This window comes from Cervus canadensis, chromosome 9 (assembly GCF_019320065.1).
Source record: "Cervus canadensis isolate Bull #8, Minnesota chromosome 9, ASM1932006v1, whole genome shotgun sequence".
Lineage (NCBI taxonomy): Eukaryota > Metazoa > Chordata > Mammalia > Artiodactyla > Cervidae > Cervus > Cervus canadensis.
This window is the reverse complement of record NC_057394.1, coordinates 12,134,440-12,154,831: the sequence shown is the minus strand read 5'-3', so window position 1 is coordinate 12,154,831 and position 20,392 is coordinate 12,134,440. Positions and strand designations below refer to the sequence as shown.

Sequence of the window (20,392 nt, the reverse complement as noted above, 5' to 3'; positions counted from 1 at the left end):
CTCTGCCATCTGTCACCTGTTACTTCTCCCAGTTCAAATGAAAAATCCTTTTTAATGGACATCACCAGTAAAATTTACGCCCAGTTGAACCAACCAGTTGCAACCTGCCGTACATAATTGATGCACTCATTCCCTGAGCTGTTTATTGCTGAAAGAAGAAAAGCTCATTCTGCTGGTCTGATAACCTGAACTTTCTAGAGATTCAGCGTGTTTCTGTTTTTTAGTTTTATTTGGTGCTGTTTATATTTAGTGGTTTGGAAATAAATATTTGAAGATCTTACTACAACAGAAGGAAAGTACCCCAGGGAAAAACACTGTTCTGTTCATAATTTAAAAGTTTCTTAAAAAGTGTTAGCTCTACCTAGCTTTGATGCATCTTTAAATGTTCTTCAGTCAGAGGTAACTTTTTTAAAAATACTTGTAATTGAACTTTAACTGTGTACCAGAAACATACGAATTTTCATTCACCAACATTTTTGCCAAGAATGCTGAAATGAGGGGATGCTGAAAAGAAATATCCTATAATTTGACATAAATATAGATAACAGTTCAAATAACTTGTGTATTTCTGAGTAATTGACTCAATTTAGTCTTTTCGACTACAGTAGTTGGACCTGTTTTTTAATGCAGAGGTTTTAGATTTCAACTGTCATTAAAGATAAAATGCAAGTTTTATGTCTGAAGACCTTTGTTTCTTAGATGAGACTTCTGTGTTCTTTGAATATGTGCCCATGCTTGAATTGTCCCTGCTGTTTAAATTATCTAAGAAGATGCTTACTTTGTTGACAGATTAGTTGATGACTGAATATACATTAAAATGCAGGTTGAAATTTAGTTACACATTAAAGTACCAAATGTGAACCCAGTAGCTGCTCTTCTCTGCCTTATTTTGGATATCTTGGATATTGTGCTTTAAAAAAAATTAATAATAATGGTTTATTCAGATATTTGCACATGTAGTTTCTAAATAACAAGGTTTAAGGCTTCCAGTTGCAAACACTTACCCACATAAGACACATATCTGGGGTGGAGCATTTTCATATCTAGTAGATAAAAAGCCAGGTTGAATGTAGTCATAGTTATATTTTTTTCTAACATGAATATTTGGAGTTCTCTGGCTTACTGTGACATGTTGCTATGCCTGAGAAGGATTGTAGTCAGATGGATACAATTTATAGATCCAATAGTGAAGAAAATGTTCAGAGTTTTCATCGTTTTTATTTCTAAAAGCATTTACTTTGGTATAGTATTCCTTATGCTTTCAGTCTTCAGCCAGCTTTGAATATAAGATAAATAGCATGGGGCGTGGACAGAATTTTAGAATAGACTAGCAGTATTTAGCTGAGCAGTAAACTAACTGATCCACTTAATCATGTACTGGACTTCCCTGGTGGCTGTGCCTACAATGCGGGAGACCCGGGTTCTATCCCTGGGTGGGGAAGATCCTCTGGAGAAGGAAATGGCAACCCACTCCAGTACTCTTGCCTGGAAAATCCCATGGGAGAAGCCTGGTGGGCTACAGTCCATGGGGTCGCAAAGAGTCAGACACGACTGAGCGACTTTACTTCACTACTTCACTTGTGCAACTTACACCCATTACCAACATGCATGCTCGCTCGGTTGGCCTTGAAGGTTATTTTACTATTCCTATTTCAGTGAGGAAATCATTTAGATAATTATTTATTGATGTTTTTTGTTTCAATTTCTTTCTTTAATTGAGGTATAACTTTTATGTGGTTAAACATACAAATAAGATCAGACAGCTAGATGTATACTCCAGGTAGCCAAATCCTGCATAAAGATGTGGGACAAACCTCTCAAACAACACAGCACTTTCCCTCATGTTTCATGCCTGTTACTTCCATGCTCGAAGACCAACACAGATTAGTTTTGTTTATTTTTAGGCTTCTGAAAGTGAAAGTGTTAGTCGCTCAGTTGTGTCTGACTCTCTGCAACCACATGGACTGTAGCCCACCAGGCTCCTCTGTCTATGGGATTCTCAAGGCAAGAATACTGGAGTGGATTGCCGTTTCCTTCTCCAGGGGATCTTCCTGACCCAGGGATCAAACCGGGGTCTCATCACAGCATCCTCATTGTGAGACTCATCCATGTCACTTATAGCAGTAGCTAATTCTTCATTGAGGTACAGTAGTCCCTTGTGTGGATATCCCATGATTTCATTGTTTATTCTGCTGACGGGCACTTGGGCAGTTTTGAGATCAGGGCTATCATGAGTAACACTACTGTGAACGTTCTAGTACGTATCGTTGGGTGCATATATGCACACTGTCCCTTGGTGAACAGCTCGGAGCAGAATTATTGGGTCATAAATGCATAGTAGATACAGCTAACCCTTGGACAACGTGGGACGAACTGTGCAGGTCCACTCACATGCAGACATTTTTCAGTGGTAACTCCTGCATTGCCGCGCAGTCCATGGTTTGCTGAAGCCCGAGCTGTGACCACGGATACAGAGGGCCAGCTCTAAGCTATGTGTAGATTATCCCCAAGTTGTTGAAGTTGTACTAACCAATGATTCTCCCAAACAGCTGTGCTGATTTCCTTTTTTCCCCAATAAGAGTCGTTCCACTTGCTGGCCAACATTTGATATTATCAGCCTTTTAAAGTTTTAGCTTATCTGATAAGAGTTGAGTGGTACCTCATTTTGATTTTAGTTTTTATTTCTCTGGTATATAATGATAAACACCTTTCTATATGCTTAATGACTGTTGGCATATCCTCTTTTTAAAACAACTTACTCACATGTTTGGTCCACTTAAAACTTGTATTGTCTTTTTCTTAAATTTTGTGGAAATTGTTTATACATTTTGGATTGAAGTTCTTTTTCAGATACATGTATTGCAGGTACCTTTTCCTCACCTTTGCCTTACCTGTTCACCTGCTTAATAGTTTCTTTTAAAGAACATAAATTCTTAATTTTAGTTTATTAATCTTGCATTTTTATGCTTAGTTCTTTTCTGTGTCCTAGTTAATGTATCTTTCTCCACTCCAAGGTTATGAAGATTCTTCTTCCATGTTTATTTCTAGAAGGTGTATTGACTTTTATTCTGTGATTCATCTCTAATTTGTATGAAAGGTGTCAGATGCAGAGAGTCAAGGTTTTTCTTTTTGTCCCCCCATGTATGGCTATCCAGTTGACTTAATGCTATTTATTTAAAAGACCACTTCCCCAAAGAGTTGTAGATGGACCTTTGTCATAAATCATGAAATAAAGCTACACTTGTAAAAGCAGTAGTTTACCTATGAATCATTTACTGATTTCTCTGTCGTCCAACCATTACCTGCTGTCTTCTTCAGCCAGTCCATTATCATGTCTTTGTTGATGCTGCCTACAAAATTTATTTTTTTTTCTTTCTTTCTTTATTTATTTTTTCAGTGGGTTTTGTCATACATTGACATGAATCAGCCATAGATCCACACGTATTCCCCATCCTGACCCCCCCTCCCACCCCCCCCCCAACCCGACCCCCCCGGGTCCTCCCAGTGCACCAGGCCTGAGCACCCGTCCCACGCATCCCACCTGGGCCGGTGATCCATTTCACCACAGACAACACACATGCTGTTCCTTCGAAACATCCCACCCTCACCACCCCCCACAGAGTTCAAAAGTCTGCTCCGTACCTCTGCGTCTCCTCCTCCGCCCTGCATACAGGGTTGTCGTTACCATCTTTCTAAATTCCATATATATGTGTTAGTATGCTGTAATGTTCTTTATCTTTCTGGCTTACTTCACTCTGTATAATGGGCTCCAGTTTCATCCATCTCATTAGAACTGGTTCAAATGAATTCTTTTTAATGGCTGAGTAATATTCCATGGTGTATATGTACCACAGCTTCCTTATCCATTCGTCTGCTGATGGGCATCTAGGTTGCTTCCATGTCTGGCTATTATAAACATGCTGTGATGAACACTGTGGTGTCTCTTTCAGATCTGGAGTCCTCGTGTGTTGCCCAGGAATGGATTGCTGGTCATATGGCAGTTCTATTTCAGTTTTTTAAGAAATCTCCACACTGTTCTCCATAGTGGCTGTACTAGTTTGCATTCCCACCAACAGTGTAAGAGGGTTCCCTTTTCTCCACACCCTCTCCAGCATTTATTGCTTGTAGACTTTTGGATAGCAGCCATCCTGACTGGCGTGTAATGGTACCTCATTGTGGTTTTGATTTGCATTTCTCTGATATGAGTGATGTTGAGCATCTTTTCATGTGTTTGTTAGCCATCTGTATGTCTTCTTTGGAGAAATGTCTGTTTAGTTCTTTGGCCCATTTTTTGATTGGGTCATTTATTTTTCTGGAATTGAGCTTCAGGAGTTGCTTGTATACATTTGAGATTAATCCTTTGTCTGTTTCTTCATTTGCTATTATTTTCTCCCAATCTGAGGGCTGTCTTTTCACCTTGCTTATAGTTTCCTTTGTTGTGCAAAAGCTTTTAAGTTTCATTAGGTCCCATTTGTTTATTTTTGCTTTTATTTCCAATATTCTGGGAGGTGAAGCCCAAATTCTTAATGACATCAGTTCAGTTCAGTTCAGTCGTTCAGTCGTGTCCGACACTTTGCGACCCCATGAACCACAGCATGCCAGGCCTCCCTGTCCATCACCAACTCCCAGAGTCAACCCAAACCCATGTCCATCGAGTTGATGCTGCCATCCAACCATCTCCTCCTCTGTCATCCCCTTCTCCTCCTGCCCTCAATCTTGCCCAGCATCAGGGTCTTTTCCAGTGAGTCAGCTCTTCGCATCAGGTGGCCAAAGTATTAGAGTTTCAGCTTCAACATCAGTCCTTCCAATGAACACCCAGGAATGATCTCCTTTAGGATGGACTGGTTGGATCTCCTTGCAGTCCAAGGGAATCTGAAGAGTCTTCTCCAACACCACAGTTCAAAAGCATCAATTCTTCAGTGCTCAGATTTCTTTATTGTCCAACTCTCACATCCATACATGACCACTGGAAAAACTATAGCCTTGACTAGATGGACCTTTGTTGGCAAAGTAATGTCTCTGCTTTTTAATATGCTGTCTAGGTTGGTCATAACTTTCCCTCCAAGGAGTAAGCGTCTTCTAATTTCATGGCTGCAATCACCACCTGCAGTGATTTTGGAGCCCAGAAAAATAAAGTCAGTCACTTTTTCCACTGTTTCCCCATCTATCTGCCATGAAGTGATGGGACCAGATGCCATGATCTTAGTTTTCTGAATGTTGAGCTTTAAGCCAACTTTTTCACTCTCCTCTTTCACTTTCATCAAGAGGCTCTTTAGTTCTTCTTCACTTTCTGCCATAAGGGTGGTGTCATCTGCACATGTAAATATAAGAGTTCAGACTAATGAGCTATTTATAAAAGTAAGGGAGGGTTTTGAAAGATGAAATCTGACCTAAGCTTTGAATGGTTCTTAGAATTTGATTGGTAGAGACCATTATCTTTAGAGAACTATCATGAACAGGCAGACAGAATTCAGAATGGAAGATTCTCTTTATCAATCTGTAGGAGATAAAGTTGAATTAGATAATAAAGAACTAGAGTTTATATATCTGAAGAAGTGAAACAGAGAGGTTTAGAGATGATATCATCAGTGCTTTGCCCTCTGAAAAGAGGGGCATGAGTGACGTCACATAAGTAAATTGTTCCAAGGTATTGGTGCATTTCATCCAAGTTTCTCTTTCAGGAGCATATTCTTTTCCATGTCTGTAGTGTGTGTAGTAAGCTTTCTCTTTCTGGTATTGTTAACTTGTGTCATCTTTTTTTCTTGATCAGTCTGGATAAAAGTTTGCCGATTTTATTGGTCTTTTTCAGAGAACCAGAGTTTTAGTGTTTCTGATTTTTTCCTATACTGTTTTTCTGTTTTCTTGTTCTTTTATTTTTGTGGTTGTTGTCCAGTCACTTAAGTTGTGTCAGGCTCTTTGCAACCTCATGGACTGCAGCATGCCAGGCTTCTCTGTCCTTCACCATCTCCTGAAGCTTGCTCAAACTTATGTCCATTGAGTCGGTGATGCCATCCAACCATCTCATCCTCTGTCGTCCCCTTCTCCTCCTGCCCTCAGTCTTTCCAAGCATCAGGGTCTTTTTCCAATGAGTCGGCTCTTCACCTCAAAGGTGGCCAAAGTATTGGAGCTTCAGCTTCAGCATCAGTCCTTCCAATGAATATTCAGAACTAATTTCCTTTAGGATTGACTGGTTTGACCTCCTTGCTGTCAAAGGGACTCTCGAGAATCTTCTCCAGCACCACAATTAAAGAGCATCAGTTCTTCAGCACTCAGCCTTCCTTATGGCCCAACTCTCACATCTTTTATTTTTGTCCTTTAGTATTTCTTCCTTCTGCTTAATTTGGATTTATTTTGTGCTTTTTCTCTTAGTTTCTTAAGGTAGTAGCATAGATCACTGATTTGAGGCATATAAACATTTAGTGCTATAATTTCCCTCTCTGCAGTGCTTTAACTGCATCCCACAGATTTTGTTATGTTTTATTTTCATTCACTTAAATTTTTTCTAATTTTTTAATGATGTCTTCTTTGGCCCATGGATTATTTAGAAGTATATGATTCAGTTTCTCAGTATCTGGAGATTTTTCTAGGTATCTTTTGTTACTGATTCCTACTTTAATTTCATTATGATCTGAGAACATATTTTGTATCATTTCAGCTCTTTTACATCTGTTACAGTTTTTATAGCCAAAAATATGGTCTTGAGTGAACATTCCAGGTGCACTTGACAAGAATATGTATTCTACTTTTATGAAGTAGAGTATTCTATAAATATTAATTAGGTAAAGTTGGTTGCTATCCTTCTGCACTGCTGCACTAAACTAGTAGTTCTCCCAGTTTGGGTCATCTTCCTAGCAAAGTGGGCAGAGAAAAGAGAAGGGAAAAAACTAGAGCTTTCTGTCATCCTCTTTGGACCTTAAGAAGCCCTGTTTTCAGTTCCTCTAACCAGAAATTTCTAATGAAGTCTTAGCTGTTGGCATTGCCCACCACCCCAGCTCTGCTAGGGGACCCGTTGTAGGTGAGCTTTGAAAGGACAAGCAAGGAAAAAGGAAGGCTTTCCCACCCACGCACACCTTCCAGCTCACAGGCATCCCTTCACTTGACCTTCTGGGTAGAATGAATTTCTCCCAGAGTTCTGACTGTGTGCATACCACTGAGTGCCCACTCCATGCAAAGAGAAAAAACCAGGAAACTCAACCTCATGGGTCTTCTCTCCAGGAATTGGCCCCCCACCTCAATCTCCCTGTTTTTCTCTTTACATTTCAGAGTTGTTTGGTAGTTACTTTTTGTATCCTGTCATGAGTTTTCACTTGTGATCAGTGGGATATAAAGACTTTAGTGAACTTAAGCCCCCTTGGTTGCCCTAGTCCTCCATTATAGCTTTCTTTTTTAAAGACTCTATTTCTTTAGAGTGGTTTAAGGTTCACAGCACAATTGAGACAATGCAGAGATTTCCTGTATAGCCCTTGACCCCACACATGTATAGCCTCTCCCATTAGCACCATCCCCCACTGGACTGGGGAAAGGGAAGGGAAGCTGAAAGTCACTCAGTCGTGTCTGACTCTTTGCGACCCCTATGGACTATACAGTCCATGGAATTCTCCAGGCCAGAATACTGGAGTGGGTAGCCTTTCCCTTCTCCAGAGGGTCTTCCCAACCCAGGGATCGAACCCAGGTCTTCCACATTGCAGGCATTCTTTACCAGCAGAGCCACAAGGGAAGCCCAAGAATACTGGAGTGGGTAGCCTATCCCTTCTCCAGCGGATCTTCCCGACCCAGGAATCGAACCAGGTCTCCCGCATTGCAGGCAGATTTCTTTACCAGCTGAGCTATGACATTGGTTAAATTGATGAATCTACACTGACTTGTAATCACCCAGCGGTTTACCTTCGTACACTCCTGGTGTTGTATGTTGTGTGCATGCATCAGTTGCTCGGTCGTGTCCAACTCTTTGCAACTTGATGGACTGTAGCCTGCCAGGCTCCTCTGTCCATGGGATTCTCTAAGCAAGAATACTAGAGTGGGTTGCCATTTTCGTCCTTCCGGGGGATCTTTCTGACCCAGGGACTGAACCTGCATCTCCTGTGTCTCCCACATTGCAGGCCGATTCGTTACCTGCTGAGCCATCAGAGAAGCCCTGTACATTGTGTGAATTTGGGCAAATGTTTAACAGCATGTATTCATCATGATGGTATCATGAAGAGTATTTTTAATCATGATGGTATCATGAAGAGTATTTTTCATCATGATGGTATCATGAAGAGTATTTTCACTGTCTTAAAAATCCTTTGTATTCCATCCATTCTGCCCTTTCTCCCCACCCTAACAACCCCTGGCAAACACTGATCTTTTAACTTGTCTCCAGAATTTGCATTTTCCAAAATGTCATGCAGTTGACACCATGCAGTATGTCGCCATTGCAGATTGGTTTCTTTCACTTAATAATGTGCATGTAAATTTCCTATTTTTTTCATGAGTTATTTCTTGTTAACACCAATGATACTTCACTGTCTGGATATACCACAGTTTATTTATCCATTCACCTGCTGAAGGATATGTTGGTTGCTTCCAAGTTGGAGCAGTTATGAATAAAGCTGCTGTATACATCTATATGCAGGTTTTATATATTTGTTAGTACTTGATTTGGGGAGCTAAATACCAGGGATTGCTGGTTTGTATGCTAAGGATATGTGTCGTTTTCTAAGAAATCACTAAACTGTCTTCCAGGTGGCTGTACCATTTTGCATTCCCACCAGGAGTGAATGAAAGTTCCTGTTGCTCCATGTCCTCTCTAGCATTTGGTGTTGTCAGTGTTCTAGATTGTGGCCATTCCAGTAGGTGTGTAGTGTCTCAATTTTAATTTCTCTGACAAAATATGATGTGCAGCATCTCTTTACATGCTTATTTGCCCATCTGTATACCTTCCTTGTTGAGGTGTATCTTAAGGTCCTTGGCCCAGTATTTAATCGGGTTGTTTGTTGCCTGTTGAGTTTTAAGACTCCCTTGTATATGCTGGATAACAGCCCTTTATCAGGTGCCTTCTGCCAAGTATTTTCTCTCCCAAATGGCTTTTTAACACAACATTCAAAGTGCCTGAGTTGCACTGTCGTGACCAATTGGTGCCTCACCATCATCCTGTTCTTCTGATACAGCGTCAGCTCTTAATTTCTATAAAAACAGATTATTTTCATTTGTATCATCATGGAGTAGCCCTGAATGCCTTGTATATCTTTCTGGTGTCATTACAGCCCTTACTTAATTTTTAGATTACATTTACAAATTTCTCTTTGTTCTTCTTCAGTATGCATGCAGTCTGAAACCAAGAGACAGACAGTCACAGCAAGAAATTTAGGTTTCCTTTTATTATTCAATCTAAGTTACCAGAAATTCCCTTTTAAGATGAAATATTTAGTCACCTCAAAACAAGTCATTTTAGAGGAAGAAGGAAGCCTTACTTAGCTTAAACGTTTTCCACCTTAATAAGAAGTATTGATGTTTTTATGCTACCGGGCTGTGGTTGGGGCCTTCATCTCCCAGCCATAAAACCATTCTCTTTGTCCAGAACTGCCATAATACTTCCCTGAAAGATTAAAAATACCCATCCCAAGGGTGGGGAAACAGGCACCCTTGACCTGAGCTCTACTGGCTGTAGTATAAATTTCTGGATGTCAGTCAAGATTGCATGTGTGTGAGCTCAGTAGTCTGAACTAATCTAGAAATGTGTGTGTGGTTTTTTTTTTTGTTTTTCCTGGTTCAAAGGGTATGCCGTGCACACATGCACACAACACAGACTATGCACACTTTTGAGAAAGAAGCTCCACGTCTAGGTGTGGTTCATCAGTTTGCTGTGGGTTAATGAAAACATGAATGGAGGGGAACGCTTCACGCACAGATGGGGAAGGGGCAATTAGTTACGGTACTTTTATTATCACACAGATGCTATAAAATGGAGTACTCTTTAACCATTAACATGATGTATACCACTTATTGGTATACAGAGTCCAAGGTAATAAGTGAAAATAGAAGCGACTAAATATAACGGGCATGATCGCCTTTCCAAAAAATCTATATTTACATAGATATGTATAAGAAAATAGCCTGAAACAATACACACCAAAGTAGTTATAGCAATCATTCTCATGGAGGTGAGATGAAGAATGTTTTTTTGTTTTCTTCTTTACCTATTTAAATATTGCCATGGACTTTAAAAAATCATTTTGTGTTACTTAATTTGACCAGGGAGGTGGGGAAGGAAACCTGTGAGAAAAGATTTCTGTGTTCTCAGCGGTCACAGGAAGGATGAGGTATTACAGTCATTAGATAGGGATAAACTTTTTAGCACCAACTTTTTAACACTCACATTTAACAGGGCTGACAGGACAAAATGGGTTGCCTGAGATGTGAGTTCCGCATCACTGAAGGTGTTCAGATATAACCCATTTGGTGAGGTTGTCATGGAAATGACTAAAGCATCAGGTGTTCTGACATTTTACCTTGAGACTCTCTTGGTGGGTGAGATTTTTCACAATGGGTAGAAGGTTGAACAAGGGAACCTTGTAAGTAAAACTCTCTCTGATTCTCATTTCTGAGTTCAAAGAGAATTGTATTTCAGCCTGCTTGATGGAAAAGTGACTAAGGACATATCAGCGTGTTGAAATTCATGTGAGAGCCTAGCCTCTTCACCTTCCAAAAGACGTCAAAGGAACTGAGTGTGGTGGCATCTGTCCACAACTTATCATTGGTGAATCAACGAAGGGAAAAGGAACTGATCCTGGACTTGCTGCAGTATAAAACCATGAACTGTACACATCCAGTGCTATTTGGGGTCACAAAGTAACAGATCAGGTCAGTGATTCCTGAACCCTGCCGAACCTCACAATCATTCTTCAGAACTTAGACCCAGTTTTAAGTAGGCTTCTTAGGCCCAACCCCACAAATTCAGATTCAGGAACCCTGGATTTGGGCCTGGGAATCTTGGTGATCAGCCGAGTTTAGACACAACCAGAATGAAATACACGTACACGTATACCCCTATCAGGACAGTTACATAAAGACCATTGATAAACATCAGATGCTCCTGAACCATTCAGGTGTACAAAGCCGCCTCGTGTGGAGAAGCCCATCAGTGTTCTACAGCTAAGGGATACTCAAGCCAGTGTTTCTGATGTTTCATTCAATGCATTAAGTAGAGCTGCTCAAAAGAACTAGCTCTGTTTATTAATACATTATGTAACCATGCTTATGAATACTGTAAGCAACAGGGACATTCATGTTAATAAAACCAGTGTTAGTTCTCAGACTATAAACAAAAGTAAAGCGATTTGAGCTGCAGAAGCCACTGTATGACCCTGGTTGCGCTCTCAAAGGAAATACCAAGGAAGATACGCTGAAGTTGATGAGAAACCAGCTGATGCCTGAGATGTGGATACAGCGGTACCCTGCTCACGATCGCATCAACAGTAACACGTAAATGAAGTGTTTGGGGGATGTTGCATCTTCAATTTTGTTCCCAAGTGATATGTTTATTAATAGAAAGGGGGGGCAGAAATCAAGACAGCTCACCAAACTATGGTAAATAAAGAGCATGAGATGAAAATACTAATTATCACCTGCTAACCAAGCACCCAGTCTTCCTAAATGATCTAGTCGATCTCATCATAGAGGTCACGTTTGTCTTCTGAGGCCACTTTTGCCAACAGGTTCCAAAGTTCATTTGTTCCGAGTGAACAGGTTTCCTACACCAGGCTTTCTGAATGCTGGAGTCGGGGAGGTGATACAGAGGGACCCCACGGGCCCTTTGCTCTTCTTCCCACCAGCTTTTATGCTGCCTGGTCCACATCCTGCCTGGAGTGCTCTCCCCCAGACACCTGCTTGGCAAACTTCCTCACTCCCTTCATGTCTTGCTCACCTGCCACCATCCCAGTAAGGCCTTCCCTGCTCATCTGATTTAAAATCGCACCTGTGCTCCCAGCCCACTCCCTGTTCTGCAATTTTTTTTTTCCATCGCACTTAACACCATTTAGTAAACCAATAATTTACTTATTTACTTGGGTTTATTATCGACCACTATCTTCTCTGCTAGACTCTATGGCAGAGCTTTGTTCACTGATGTATCTTAAGTGCCTTGAATAGCATCTAGCACAAAAATAGGCCTCTATCAAATAAACACTTGTTAAATGGATGAATAAATATGTAATACATTGAAAGTGAGAGTGTTAGTCGCTCAGTTGTGTCCAATTCTTTGCAAACCCATGGACTGCATCCCCCCAGGTTCCTCTGTCCGTGGGATTCTCCAGGCAAGAATACTGAAGTGAGTAGCCATTCCCTCCTCCAGGGGATCTTCCTGACCCAGGGATCGAACCCAGCATCTCCTGCACTGCAGGCAGATTCTTTACCAGCTGAGCCACAAGAGGAACACTTAATTATTATATGTGAGGCTCCTAGAAGATGTGCAAAACTCTTGGGTCCTATGATCAGAACTCTCAGTATGATCAGAGAGCAAAATCACCACTGATATATAGTAAATGCCTATAAAGTCCTTTGATAAAAATTAGAGTTGTCCAGATCCATTTCCTGAGAAATGGTAATATCCAAATCTTAGATTTATCCTTGATAATGCTGCTGTTCAGTCGCAAAGTCATGTCCCACTATTTGTGCCCTCATGGACTGCAGCACACCAGGCTTCCCTGTCCATCACCCTCTTCCAGAGTTTGCTCAAACTCACGTCCATCGAGTTGGTGATGCCCTCCAACCATCTCATCCTCTGTCATCCCCTTCTCCCAGCTTCAGTCTTTCCCAGCATCAGGGTCTTTTCCAATGAGTCAGTTCTTCGCATCAGGTGACGAAAGTATTAGAGCTTCAGCTTCAGCATCAGTCCTTCCAGTGAATATTCAGGGTTGATTTCCTTTAGGATGGACTGGTTTGACCTCCTTGCTGTCCAAGGGACTTTCAAGAGTCTTCTTCAGCATCACAGTTCAAAAGCATCAGTTCTTCGGCGCTCAGCCTTATTTATGGTCCAACTGTCACATCTGTCCATGACTACTGGAAAAACCATAGCTTTGACTGTACGGACCTTTGTCAGCAAAGTGTTATCTCTGCTTTTTAATACGCTGTCTAGGTTTGTCATAGCTTTTCTTCCAAGGAATAAGAGTCTTTTAATTTCATGGCTGCACTTATTTTGAAGTTGTGTGTTTCAGATTGCTAAGGAACACACTGCCTAGAGCGTGCCCTCTTGTTGAGACCATTGTCAGTGTGATCTTGCATCAAAGGGGAAAAAATGAGACTCTGTTGGGAATACAGTTTGCTTTATAAATTAGAGTGAGCAGAGAGAACCATCTTGCCAGGAAGATGAAGCTGTGAAAGTATTGTTGCTAGCATTAACTGCCCGCCTGTTGCTCTGTTTCCTGAATGATAAAAACGCTGCCCAAATCCTGCCTTAGTAAATCCTGACTATGTGTAGTTCTCTAACGGATTAGCTGTGTCTAGTCACATTTGTTATCACTCGTGTGCAGTTTTGCAGTTTGCTTCCTTGATAAATTAGAGATACATTCTGCTTGGAGGAGAAAGTACAGACACACATACTGATTTATACTGAAATCACAAAAAGCCTTTAAAACGATGTATAAAGTAAAAATGTATTAGCAACATTGCTTAGGACAAACATAAACACAAGTAGTAAATAAATTTGCACAGTGGCACCATTTTTTACACCATGAATAACCATTGTAGAGAGAATCATCTTTAGGTACAAAATGATTTATGACCTCTTGTCTTTGTTCTTTTCATAGTTCTGTTGTCTGTTAGCATTTTCCAAACATCGTGACTTATAGACACCTTATCTTAGTCTATCTGGCTCCTATAACAAGAATACCACAAACTGCATGGCTTAAACAACAAATTTATTCCTCATATTTCTTGAGGCTGGGGAGTCCAAGGTCAAGGCCCTGGAAGATTCAGTGTCTGGTGAGGGCCCACTTCCCTAGGATCATCTTTTCACTCTGTCTGTATGTGGCTATAAAGGCAATGGTGATCTCTGGGGTCTCTTGTATAAGGACACAAATCCTGTCCATGACCCAGTCCTTTCCCAAAGTCCCGACCTCCTAAATACCATTCCATGGGGGATTAGGTTTCAACATCCAAATTTCAGGGAACACACATTTAGTCTATAGTACGGTGATTCTAGTCAGGAAGGAAAAGAAGAGATAACATCAAACAGAGCTAATGATTGGAATGTTTAAGTCCTTGTCAGGCCGAAAAGAACAGTAATTATCTTTCAACAGGCTAATCTATGACAGTTTGTATAAAGGGATAGAGCATAGTTGTATTTGGTGCGTTCCATCCTAGTGAGTTCTGCTAGCTTGTTTCTTACTTAGGAATGATTAGAACGTGATCAGTTTTGCATACTTTCATTGTTTTTAGTTGCTCAGTCATGTCTGGCTCTTTTGCGCCCCACGAACTGTAGCCCACCAGGCTCCTCTGTCCATGGGACTTTTCAGGCAAGAATACTCCAATGAGTTGTCATGTCCTTCTCCAGGGGTTCTTCCCGACCCAGGGATTGAACCCGTGTCTCCTGCATTGGCAGGCAGGTTCTTTACCACTGAGCCACCTGGGAAGCCCTTGTATACTTTTAGAACATAGTAAAATTTATAAAATTACAAATTATGTGTTTAGTCACTAGAGGTATTACCTCATCATCTGAAATTCTGCATCAGCATCCCTTATAATGAACACAGTTTACATTAATCCATCTAAGGGGAATATTCTGAGATTCTGAGAATAATTTTCCAAGTATATCTGGGAAAATAAATTTATTTTAAAAGATATGTAATTGATTAAAACATCATTTTGAACAACCCATTTGTGATCTACTATGAGAGCTGCCTTCTGGTCAATGTCAAACCAACTGGAGCAAATAATTTTTCATGCAGCTAAGAATATCTGTAGTACCAGTTCAGTTCGGTGGCTCAGTCGTGTCCGACTCTTTGCCACCCCATGGACTGCAGCATGCCAGGCCTCCCTGTTCATCACCAACTCCCGGAGTTTACCCAAACTCACATCCATCGAGTCAGTGATGCCATCCAACCATCTCATCCTCTGTCTTCCCCTCTCCTCCTGCCTTCAATCTTTCCCAGCATCAGGGTCCTTTCCAGTGAGTCAGCCCTCCACATCAGGTGGCCAAAGTATGGGAGCTTCAGCTTTAGCATCAGCCCTTCCCGTGAATATTCAGGACTGATTTCCTCTAGGATGGACCGGTTGGATCTCCTTGCTGTCCAAGGGACTCTGTAGTACCATATGGTGAAAAAAGAGAAAATCCACTTTACCTGTCACCTCTGTGCTAACGTCTGCAACCCCTGTGTGTCCGCGTCTGTTCTCTCGCAGGTACGAGAAAGTGCCGGTCATCTTGGTGGGGAACAAAGTCGACCTGGAAAGTGAGAGAGAGGTGTCCTCCAACGAAGGCCGGGCGCTCGCCGAGGAGTGGGGCTGCCCCTTCATGGAGACGTCGGCCAAGAGTAAAACCATGGTGGACGAACTCTTCGCCGAGATCGTCAGGCAGATGAACTATGCCGCCCAGCCCGACAAGGACGACCCGTGCTGTTCCGCGTGTAACATACAATAGCATTGACACGTGGCTGCCCGCCCCCCTCCCACCCACCGGAGGCGACACCAGCCTCGCCTCCCCGACCGTGGAGCCTGCAGGGTGCGCGGTGTGAACCTCCAGTGAAGCGGCAGATCGTCCTTCAGAGCCCAGCGGCGATTGTCAGCTGAGAGCTCTGAGTCACCTTTGGGTCCAGTAACTCCAGTCTTCACCGTCATCCTCGTCTCCTCCATGGCACCTGCAACTTCAGGCGTCGTGGCCCAGTCGATCCGCAGGGCGACCTCCTTCGAAAGCTATGATGGTATTGTCACTTGAGTTGACAGAAGCAACTATGGTCGTCGTTAAAAGTAATCACGGGAGAGAAACCGGAAGAATTCCTGTGACCGCTTAACCATTAAAATATTTTGTCTTCTTTAAAAAAAAAAATAGATGAGTCAAGGAGAAATATTTTCCTACCAGAGTACTGAATTTCAGGAACTGAGATAGTGCTTCTAACCAATATATCACATCAAGGAAGATAATAGCAGCTGACCTGCTGGCAGCATTCCAGGGAGAGATTCTTTGCTCAGCTGACTCACTCCTGTTTTTCAAAGTCGATGCTTAACTGTAGATGTTATCCTAATTTGTGACGCGGAACTAACTCACGCACCAGTCTCTGATAGAGCCAGAGTCAGCGCAGGTTGGGTAAAAATACAGCCTGGTGTTACAATGTGTTATCACCTGCTTTGCCCAGAAAGTGGAGACTCTCATAAGGGTCTGAGTCAGATTAATACCCCAGACCCACCCCTCTGTTCACCAAGCAGGGATGGTCTTTGTTACTTTACTGAACAAGAAGGAAGCAACTGTGATGGAAAGAGATTGCCTAGCCTTACTAATGAGAAGCGTTCCAGTAGATGAACTAGTACCATCGTGTAAGGAAAATGAAGCCATGTTGCATCCACATGTTCCCGTTTGCAGAAACCTCGCAGGACAGTACAAACATCTTGCATTTTTACGTTCGTTAAAGCAGCAAATTCCTTCTTGCCTTTAAGGGCTATGGTTGTGGTGTGATTCTTGGCTAACCTGCTTTCGAAATAAAGTTTTCTATAGCAGAGCTTTATTGCAGGCATTAAAAAAAAAAAAATTGAATAACCATGTGAAATAATTGGGGCTTAAAAGTAGAACAGAAATTATAGAGTGGAAGGTAAGAGACAAAAAAAAAAAAAACCCTTTAATTTTCCTGGAGAATTCTATAAAGATTTTCTTACAACAATTTTGCCCTGATTACTGAAGTGGCAAATAAAGCTAGAGTGAATATTTTGTCTTGAAAAGGTGCTCAAGTCCTGACATTTTTGGTTTTTATAGCCGCCAAGTATTTATCATTTGCATGAATAATGGCACAGGAAAAACGTATTCATAAGTTTTACAATCAAGCGCAGAAGGGTTTTCACCCACCTTCAGAGTTATAAAATGCTGAAGAGAGTATTTTGAGCTGATCCTCTGGAGATGAATTTGGCCTTCAGAACTGCAATATCACTGAGCCTGTGATCTGCATACCGCCCCATATTTCTTGTTGGTTTCACACTCTTGTGCAAGTAACCTCGGGTCTTAACGTGTGTTACTGAGTGAAGAATGTGTGTTTGCGTGTGCATGTGTGTTTAATGTTATGAAGAATTTGGCACAAGTCAGAGATAATTGCCTACACTGAGAATCTGTCCTGCAGAATACCATGTATCAAAAACATTTTTTTTAAGTTTTTTTTTTTTTTATAGATTCCTAAAATCATTGCTAGCCCGCCCCCTAAGTGTTTAGTAAACTGATGTTAAGGTTGGAGGAGAGAAAAAAGGTGGATAGTACTTTTCATAAATGAGAAGACAGATGTGTGGGTAAAACCAGGCATGGTTGTCAAAAGTCTTTGAATTGTGAATATTTGCATTCTTCAATATAATTTTTTGAATAATTCCCAATTATGAAGCACCTTTTATAGGCCAGAAAGTTCTAACCAATTTTACTGCATCAAATTTGGTCATGTAAAAGGTGATTTGACTCAATCATGTAGACAAGTCAGTGATTCAAGAAGTAAGATTTTTATCAACTGAAAGAGAAATATTTGTTAGTGTACCGTTTGAGTTTTGAAGCCTCTTAACTTCTCAGAATGATTCTGGTTTTTAGAATTCCATATTTAGTAGAAATTTATGGCAAGTAAGATTACATATAAAAACATCTATAAAGATTTTACAGTTTTACCTTGTGGATTGCTATGCAGACAAGAAAAATAAGTTAAATAATGTGAAAGGTATGGCAGGATATGAGGTAGAAAAGATTATCTAAAAATTTGGGTTTTAGTTAGATGTGTTTATGTCAGACAATAAGGTGGCTTTTTTTTTTTTACTGTAAAGATGTTAATAGCTGATACGGCTGCCTGATGAGTGTTTCCACCCAGCCTTGCGTATTTAGTGACAAAGCATCAAATAATATCCAGAAACTTGGAAACCCTTGTGTGCTCTTACTGTCGGTGTTTCATCTGGTATGAAAATAACTCCGCTTGAATGAATGTGTTTGTTGAGATGTTAATACAGAGCTTAAGAACAGGAAGATGAAATTTGTTGGCACATGAATTAATAGTTGGTGACCTTGTGTCACTGTTTATTTTATGCCCTGATCAGAATAGCAACTAGATAAGTGAAAGTTTTTCTAACATGCCTTAAAAATGTTATGGTTTGATCCAAAGACCCACTTTTTCTTTAGCTACTACGATAAGGTTTTCTTCCTTTTTTTTTTTTTTTCCTTTGTTTCGTCTTGTTTTACTTTTATACAAAGGCAGCATTTTGTTGTTGTTGTTCTATGTTGCAACTTTTTTTTTTTTTTTTTGGTTCTCTTAAGCTGTGATAGTGATGGTGACTGATGCCTTTCTTTTTGTTCAACTCATACAAAACAAGCCAGCATCTGATCAAAAGTATTACATAAAATCTTCCTTAAACTATTGAAAGGTGCTTTGATGATTTTTCTTCTTTGGTTTGTAGAATTAGGACTGAAATTTTTACTCTAATCGCTACAGTTGCCATCACTTTTCTGTGGTCAAACTACTGATATTTGCTTTTCTGTATAAAGAAATGTTGCCTAAGGATGTCTACTGTTTGTTTTCAGGAGTTGTCCAGTGGGAATATTGCCTATATGTATGAATATGAAAGTGCTTATTTCGCTTGTTGCCATTGGGTTTTTGTTTGTCTGTTTTGTAGTTTTTTGTTCTCAGTAATCCTGTGTTAGCACTTGGGTAAGCTTTAATTGTCTCCTTAGCCAATCAAATGTTAAAGACTATGGGGGTCTTTTTTTTTTTTTAATTAACGTGTCATTGTGCATCTCTTAAATCTTGATCAGGGTTTCAAGAATGACTGCAGTGGGTTTTGGAAACAGACTTATCCTTATTGATTTGGGGTTTCCCAGAGATAAATATAGTTCACAGTTAATTGTTGAGCTCTAATACAACTGACCATTTAAAATTGAACAACAGTTTATTGTTTTGTAACAATGTCAGTTGTTAAACCTTGACCTTTCAGTTAAAACATGAATTGTAGTTATAACTCAATGCAAATTCAACAGTTGTATTTGGAGTTAAATTATTTTAACAAATAAATTTATTTAATGAAATTGCCTCTGGATTCTTTGTTGTTGTTGCTTTGTACATATTCATGCGTGAAATGTATTTATTTAAAAACGAAAAAACTGCTGTAGAATTCTATTTACAGAAATGGTCAAGCTAATTGAGAACTCATCATATTAAAAAGGAAGGTTAGTAGATCATTTTCATAGCTTTTAAAAATTAAAACATGAGAAGATTTTTAAATTAGTAATTTTAGATATAAATGGTATTTTATATTTTTGATGATAGCTGACTAATTTGAAATCTCAACGGCATTCATGTTCACAGAATTGTTCTAGATAATTAACATTAATTAGCAGTTGCTTTGTGGCCCTGCTGGTATCACAAAAACCTATCAGTGTCCTTCCAGTGATGGCTTGGGTGGGGGTGTCTCTTTGTTTGGGTCTTGTGCATTTTTAAGGTATCAGAGGCTGGAGGTTGCTCTTTAGTAGGGCTATAGGGCCTGCTTGTTCTATATAGGGCCCTGTGAATGTTGACAGATGCTGTTAATTATATACAGCCTTCAGCTGCTCTGATAAGGAGCCCATTCATTCCCTAAGCCAATTTAAACTGTGCCTTTTGGTCATGTTGCCTTCAAACTGTGTTGAAATTTCCTGGCAACATTCCACCAGTTTAGAAGCCTCATTGTTTTGGAATAGAAGAATAATTTGAATGAATATAACAGAGGCACTGTAGGCAGAATCTCAAATATTTAAAGGAAAATGTGTCTATATTTTAGTATAATAAACAAATACCTACTGGTTGGCTTCATAATCTCATTTGAAGCATTTGTAAAGTATTCAAGCCTGTCACATTCTGCTTTCAATTGGGAGAATTTCTTTGTGACTGTGAAATAAAATTTTGAAAGTCTTACACACTGTACTGTTTATTGATTGTTAGAGGTCCATGAATAAAAATATAAAAAGCTGAAGAGAAAAGTGCTACCGATTGGTCTGACCTCTTGAGACGTGTGAAGCGGAGAAAATTGTCACAAACTCCCTTTAAAAAGCTGCTAACCTCTTAATTTGTTTCTCTACAAATAAACTTTATTATGTTATTACGTGACAAATATATTACATTAAAGGGTGAAAATGTAATCCCTGAAGAAAAAACCAAACGTCCTCTTTCATGAGCAATACCCATTTGTTCTAGTGTAGCACACTTTTTTTATGTTCTTTATT

General features: G+C 40.2%; 1 protein-coding gene across 1 annotated transcript in view; it reads left to right on the top strand.

Annotated features, from left to right (window-relative positions):
• The window catches only part of RAP2A (RAP2A, member of RAS oncogene family), a 40,332-nt gene extending 21,113 nt beyond the window's left edge, over positions 1-19,219 (top strand). Inside the window, exon 2 of the mRNA XM_043477901.1 lies at positions 15,376-19,219. Coding sequence (XP_043333836.1) covers positions 15,376-15,613 — 238 coding nt within the window. The 3' untranslated portion in view covers positions 15,614-19,219. The remainder of the gene's footprint in view (positions 1-15,375) is intronic.
• Positions 19,220-20,392: the final 1,173 nt, after the last annotated feature.